The 7998-nt window shown below is 40.0% G+C and overlaps 1 protein-coding gene across 1 annotated transcript; it reads right to left on the minus strand.

Annotated features, from left to right (window-relative positions):
- Positions 1–496: 496 nt before the first annotated feature.
- On the minus strand, positions 497–1417 carry LOC117953167 (olfactory receptor 6N2-like). The gene has a single exon (XM_034885979.1). The coding sequence runs from the start codon at positions 1415–1417 to the stop codon at positions 497–499; it is 921 nt and encodes a 306-aa protein (XP_034741870.1).
- Positions 1418–7998: the final 6581 nt, after the last annotated feature.

A 7998-nucleotide genomic window follows, 5' to 3' on the forward strand; every position in this document is an offset into this window, starting at 1 on the left:
TAATACATTGTTTAAAAACGTGAAGGAAACACTGATGTAGTTTTTGGTTAATTATTTTTCAAAACTATTTGAATCCTCTTTGCCACTCATGGCACAAAATAACAGTTTGAAACACATGCTCTGGCTTTCAAGGCTACTGATTAAAAAATGTTGACATTTATACACTTTAACAACACACCCAGAAACAATGATGCCAATATGAACGTGATGACAGAGTTCTCTTTTTCTGCAGTTTATTGAAAAATAAAAATTTAAAAAAGAGTGACAATTAACTGGAAATGTCGGTTGATAAAGTGTAATCCTAAAAGAAAAGCCTTATCCTATCCTTATCCTTTGCAGGACTTTCCCGCCAATTGCTCAGCCATTAGCTACATTGTTGAAGCTCATGACACGCTTTATTATGCATTAGTGTTACAGAAACAAATCCTCACATTAAATACCTTTCCAGGATAAAAGGAATCACATCAATAATTATTATGATACAAAACACTGTACATTAGTCCATTTTGCAGAACAACCTCTTTAGCTGTTTATAAATTTCTTTCATTTTCAGTCCATATATGATTGGATTAAAGAGAGGATGATACAAAATAACCTGTAAGGACATTATTAAACGTACAGTTTTGTGGAAATCAACTTCCAGCCGAGGTAGAAGAACATCATAGGCACTCAAACAGGAAAAGTTGATCAGAACCAACAGGTGGGGTAAACAGGTCTGTGCAGCTTTTCTCCTGACTTCTCTACTACTTTGATAGGTTACTATAAATATCCTGGTGTATGTCAAAAGAATGAAGAGTACAGGGAGAGGTACAGCAAATACAAAAAGAGTCAAGCCATATATGTTCAGTACTGCTGACGGAAAACAGTGAAGTTTCTGAACTGTGCTGTTGCAAATTATTCCTTTCAAAATAAAGTAACAGAGTTTTTTATGAGCACCCAGTAATATTGCCACTGTAACTGGACAAGCAGGTAGAAGCCAAGCTAAAATCAGGAAAATATAAACAGTTGTTTTTCTCATGATAGTGTGATATTGCAGAGGTTTACATATAGACACATATCTGTCATAGGCCATGGCTGACAACAGGAAGAACTCTGAACAGGCTAGAGTGTAATATATAAACCATTGAAAGAGACAGCCTGAATAAGATATGATCTGTCGTTCAGATAAAAAGTCAATCAAAAGCTTCGGATAGATAGCATTGCTGAAAAGAACAGAGTTGATTAACAAAGCTGCAATGAAAATGTACATAGGCTCATGGAGGGATTTGTTAATCACTATGACAAACACAATGATAGAATTACTGCAAATTACGAGAATATATGCTGTAAATATGATCACAAAATAAAGATATCTGAATTTCTGCAGTTCCACATGCCCACCAAAAGTTATATAAGTTACATTAAAGTCATTGTCCATTAAGATTGTCTAAAAAAAAATGTTAATGAATAAAACAAGTAAATTACTAAATGTCTGATAGAACTTGAGACTGTCTTATTCAGTCATCAGTACCTGACCTTGATACACACTAGTGTGGTCCGACAAACACAGAACTGGATCTGTGACCTGTTTGAGTCTGTGGGCAGTTTTAATCAGACTGCTTCATCCTCCATGGATGACACGAACCTCTCTAAAGGAAGATCTTCTAACATGTAAACAACTTTAAACTCCTGAGACACTGAGACCAGTGTAAACATGACGCATGACTTCTAGAAGAAGTTGTGCATTCCCCTTCAATTAATTCTTTTAAGAATAAGTTGGATGCATCTTGCTCAAAAAGGTGTAATGTATGAAAGCTTGTCAGTAAGTTATGTAACTTATTTATGAACAGTCAGAAAATTCCAATTATGTAATGAATTCAATTCAATTCAATTCAATTTTATTTATAGTATCAATTCATAACAAGAGTTATCTCAAGACACTATACAGATAGACCACACTCCAGAATTTACAAGCACCCAACAGTTCTAGAAGTTTCCTCCAGAACAAGCAACAGTGTGACAGTGGCGAGGAAAAACTTCCTTTTAGGCAGAAACCTCGGTCAGACCCAGGCTCTTGGTAGGCGGTGTCAGACGGGCCGGTTGGGGTTAGAATTTTGAAGTAGTTCATGGCATAGCAGGACTCTGTGCGGCATTACAAGGCACAGCAGGACGTAGCAGGACGTAGCAGGACGTAGCAGGACATAGCAGGATGTAGCAGGACGTAGCAGGGCACTGCAGTGTAGCAGTTGAACATGGCATCACAGAACATGGAGCGGGACCATGACGACAGCTGCTACCCTGATTTTGGAGCCTCTCTGATCCAAGGGAACATTCTGGGGGAAAAGAACATAAGGACTCCGGGGAATGACTCCCCAGAGCTAGGTTAGTAACAAGCATTTCTGGGACATGGATGCACATAAATGAAAAGATGGAAAGATAGAGGAGAGAGGAACTCAGTGTATCAAAATAAGTCCCCAGCTGTCTAAAACTATTATTACACCAAAACCAAGAGAGACAAGGTAAAGAGAGCTCCAGCCCGGTCGGGCTAAAACCCCCCCCAACCGGATCGGGCTGTATGCCAAGTCTCCCTTTAGCTTTATTATATTCTTGATTATATGATAGATAAATCTGAAAACTATGTGACGAACTACTACTCCCTAACAATATTCGATTATATGCCCTAACTATAGGCTTTATCAAAAAGGAAAGTCTTAAGCCTACTCTTAAATGTGGAGACGGTGTCTGCCTCCCGGACCCAAACTGGAACCTGGTTCCACAGGAGAGGAGCCTGATAGCTGAACGCTCTAGCTCCCGTTGTACTTTTAGAGAATCTAGGAACCGCCAGTAACCCTGCATTCTGGGAGCGTAGTGCTCTTGTAGGGTTGTAAGGTACTATGAGCTCTTTAAGATAAGATGGAGCCTGACCATGAAGAGCTTTGTAGGTGAGAAGAAGGATTTTAAATTCTATTCTAAATTTTACAGGAAGCCAATGCAGAGAAGCTAAAACAGGAGAAACGTGATCTCTTTTCATGGTTCCCATCAGAATACGTTCCCGCAGCATTCTGGATCAGCTGAAGAGTCCTTATGGACTTTTCCGAGCAGCCTGATAACAAAGAATTAAAGTAATCCAACCTAGAAGTAACAAATGCATGGACTAGTTTTTCTGCATCATTTTTAGGCAGGATATTCCTGATTTTTGGTAGGTGAAAAAAGGCAATCCTTGAAATTTGCTTTAAGTGGGAATTAAAGGACATGTCCTGATCAAATATGACTCCAAGATTCTTCACAGTGGTGCTGGAGGCCAGGGTGATGCCATCCAGAGTAACTATATCTTTGGATAATGCGTCACGGAGGTGCTTGGGTCCGAGAGCAATAACTTCCGTTTTATCTGAGTTTAACATTAGAAAATTACAGGTCATCCAGGTTTTAATATCCAGAAGGCACACTTGAAGTTTAGCTAACTGATTAGTTTCATCTGGCTTGATTGATAGATATAACTGAGTATCATCTGCATAACAATGAAAGTTGATGGAGTGTTTCCTGATAATACTGCCTAAAGGAAGCATATATAAAGTGAACAGGATTGGACCGAGCACAGATCCTTGTGGGACTCCATGACTAACTTTGGCGTGCATGGAGGATTCATCGTTAAAATTAACAAACTGAGATCAATCAGATAAATAAGACTTAAACCAGCTTAGAGCAGTTCCTTTAATGCCAATTAAATGTTCCAATCTCTGTAATAAGATATAATGGTCAATGGTATCAAATGCAGCACTAAGATCTAATAACACCAGTACAGAGATAAGTCCTTTGTCTGATGCAATTAGGAGGTCATTAGTAATTTTCCCAAGTGCTGTCTCTGTGCTATGATGAACCCCTAATGAATGTGTTTATGTATGATGGGCCCCCGGAAGAATTCAGTGAAATGAACACGGCCCCTTACATTAAGGAAAAGGGCGTGGGTGGGGGGACAACAACGGGTTGGGTTTGGGAAAAGAAGAACTGGATGGTCGTCAGGGTAGTTTAGGAAAAGAACGATGGGACTGTTGGGTTTAGGAATCGTGATACATGGGACACAGTCCCCGGTCTCCTTGGTGAGTCTTGGGATGTCAAGTTCAACTTCAACTTTATTATTTGTCATTTTATATGTACAGAGTGTATACAGAACGAAATTGCGTTGCATACAGCTTATAAAATATTGCAATGATATTCCAGGTGAGATGGAATACATTTCCGGATTATTATACAAAAAGTTATACAGAAGTGCAGCAATGATCAAAGTGTAAAACAGTGCAGGAGATGAACAGTGTGCAAATTGTAGTGGTTTGGTTCAAAAAGGCATTTGTGCAAAAATGCCTTTTTTTCCTTTGTATGAGAGTAAAAAAGAAAGGAACTGAAATAGCTAAACGTTCAGCAGCATTTTAATGCCCGATGACGTGCAATCGGTGCACAGTTCAGTTTATGGATCAGAAGTTCAACAGTCTGATGGCAGTGGGGAAAAAGCTGTTGCAGAACTTGGTGGACCTGCAGCGGATGCTGCGGAACCTCTTTCCGTTTGACCCATCCACCCCCCAACCAACCTCCAAACGTAGATTGAGACATCATCTCATTGACTTTGTTTTGGCAGTGTTTTCCGTGCCACCAGCACGTAATGAGCTGGTAACAGTTTGTGGTCTTTTCACAGAATTCTGTGAGACCAGGCTGTCTGCCAACATGACACCATTGGTGTGTCTCAAATCGCACACTTCTGTCCTATATGAGTACATAGTACTCACACTCACATTGTCGAAGTGCGGTCAAATGCAGTGCACTTAGAATACCCGGAAGGTGCACTCAAAAAGTTGAGTGTGGAACAATGGACATTTTCCCCCGTTAACGGTCGCCAACTTAGCTACGTACCGGAAGGGGCGGGGCTAACAACCGTTTAAAAAATATCAATAAAGGAGGCAGAGGCGGCAATGGCAAAACCGATGGAGCAACACAAACGTAAGTTGAACAGCACATGGTATGACATATTGTGTTAAATGTTATACCGCTGTGCAGCTGGTGAGACGCAGGAGAACCACAAAGCACTGGAGATCTCTCAGCACCTATGTCACCTTAAGAACTCAGGAGGTGCCCACACGATGCCTTCCCAGGGAGCCAACCCCAGCCTGCAAGGAAAGATATCAAATTGCCCAAGATGAGCGACAACAAAGAGTGATACAAACAAGACCAAGATCTTGACAAAGTCCTGGAAGCAACACTAGTAGGGACGGCTGAGCAGAAAGTCAATACTCTTACAACAATAACCTACAATCTGGCAAGGGAGCATTTTGAAATTGAGGAGAAGAAAGTCAACATCAAGCCTGCATACCAGCCAAGTAGAAGAGAAAGGGAAATTTATCATCTGAGGGGAGAAATCAAGATTCTCACCTGCTAATGAAAGGGAAAGAATCAAGGATCTGACGAGTTAACTCGTCAAGATAGTAGTTAACTCCAAAGAGCAGAAAGCACTCGGAAGAAGAGGAAGGCTAGGGAGAACAAAAGATCCCAGTTCACCAAAGACCCTTTCCGATTCACCAGATCACTGCTGGGTGAAACAAAATCTGGAAGGCTGACCAGCCCAAGTGGAGATGTGGAGGCGTTTTGGAGGGAGACCCAAAATGACACTTCCAGAAACCAGGCCCTGGATGCCAACCCAAGCATCAACAGTGTAAAGACCCCAGAAAAAGAGCTCAACATCAGTGAACCATCCTGGAGTTTAAAGTTTGGCTCTATCAACACGGAGTGTTCCCAAGATTTTTGTTTCTGTTGACTATGTGTGAAGTCCCGATGACATGTGTTGAAGGAGTGGAAAGGAAGATCAATAAGTACCTTCGAAAGTGGTTGGGAATCCCTTCACTGCAGTAGGACTTTTCATAAGATCAGGGAAGCTTCAACTTCACATGTCATCCGTGGTAGAGGAATTCAAAGTTGCAAAGTGCAGAGTCGTAATGACATACACAGACTTCCAGGACAAACAAGTCAGACCTGCAGGTGTTATCACAAGATCAGGACGCAAGTGGGCAGCTGATTCATCTGTTGCACAGTTAGAGAGCATGTTGAAGCTGCATGATGTCATTGGAGTGCCATGCACGGTAAGAGAGGGTCTTGGAACCTCCCAGTTCCAACAATGGAGAAAAGCAGGAAACAGTGACAGAAGAGCCACGATTCAAGAGTAGTTACGAAAACTGGAAGAAGAAAGACTAAGGTCAAGGGCAGTGGAATTTGCGTCCCGAGGAGCTTGGAACAAGTGGGATCTTGCCGAGAGGAAGGTCACCTGGGCAGACTTATGGAGACTGGAGACATTCCACATCTCTTTTCTGCTGAGATCTGTGTATGACTCACTCCCAATCCAGAACAACTATCTGTTCGTGCCTTTTTGTGTCATGGTGGACCTTTTCCATACATGTTCTTTCAGTTCCTTTTATGGAATTCTCAGGGTTCCGCTTTTTTTCCTTATCAAGGAGGGCTTTGACAAACTTAAAGGGGTTTTATAGAACCGTGTTCTTGTGTGTTCCTTCTTCTTGCAGAGTTTCCTCAAGTTCTTTGGTTGCAAACTGACACTTGATGTCGCCCTGGAGTAGCATCAGAAGCCTTCTTCCACTGCTTTCTCAGCTGCCTTCTCTCTCTGACCAGCGTTTCGATCTCCTGCTGCCTCCTGGATTTGGTTGGTGCTGGTGCTAGTTTGACGTTTCTCCTTGTGTTTACTCCAAAGCGCTCCAGGCTATAGGCTATTATGTTTATATTTTATAGTCAATAATTGATAATAATCTACTGCACTGTTCAATCCCTGCACTGTTCACTTTTTCATTATTTTCATTACACACAATTGTCACCTTATCATGGTCATTGCATTTCTGTGAGTGATTTTTAATTTTTAATTTTTATTTAATTTTTATTCTATTATTCTTATTATTCTTATTCTTAGGTATGTGGGACATATGTGTTTGTGGTGTTATGGTTGTCTTGCTACTGTGTGCCTAAAATTTAGAGGATCTATTTAAACAAAAATATAAAGTGGAACCTGTATCTTTTCTGTGGAATTGTATTGTTGCATCTTTGGTTTTCAATAAAAATACATTAAAAAAAGAAATAAGTGACAGATAAGGGAAGTCTGAACCGCTCAGCAAGAAAATGAGGAACTCTGGCAAAAATATATACAGGCATCTAACCCTAACCCCATTATTACACAAGCTGGGAGGGCGAAGTTGTTGCATCATCACAAAGTTCAGGCCTAAGAAATGTGCCCTCATTAGAATGAATGGTAGCAACCTGGTCCAGATTACCTACAACCATTATCAGATTTTGCAAACCATCCCAACTAAAATGGCATTAGTCAACAGGAAGTCAAGTAAATCTAGGCTAGATTCATGAATGGCTTTCTTCCAAACTATCATTCAAATCACATTGAACATGTGTTAGAGTAAGTGAACATTGGAATGAAAAATGTACATAAATCTGGTAACTGCTTTGTACTCTTTATGCGTTAGGGTTAGAAATTACACTAGAATGTTTTGACTCTGATAAAAGTATTTGGGGCTTACCCTGGACTTCTGTTGCAGGATCCTGCCAAATCATGTGTTTGTTTTTTTAATAAAGAAGTTCTAATTTGAGGCTTTTATGCACTCTGATACCTTATTTACATTTCAAGTACACAATAAATTACAAGTGTGGATCAATTTATTTTCATTGTGAATAAGATAACAGCCACCCAACACCTCCAAAAGTTGAGTCTCAATTGTTAACCATTAAAATGTGGAACACCTTGCTATTACCATAACAAAAAGTAAAAATGTTTCTTTAAAAGTTAATACACAGTACACCAATAAAAATGTCTTTCATGTTTGTAATGGAAAAAATACACCAAAACTACATTTAAATTGACTTGATATTGTAGAATAGAGTTGTTCTCTTGTATTCATACAAATATTAGCCATTATAAAGGTCGAAATCAGTAAATACACAGTATTTTGTATATACTCAGTATTGTGT

This window comes from Etheostoma cragini, chromosome 11, assembly GCF_013103735.1.
Source record: "Etheostoma cragini isolate CJK2018 chromosome 11, CSU_Ecrag_1.0, whole genome shotgun sequence".
Lineage (NCBI taxonomy): Eukaryota > Metazoa > Chordata > Actinopteri > Perciformes > Percidae > Etheostoma > Etheostoma cragini.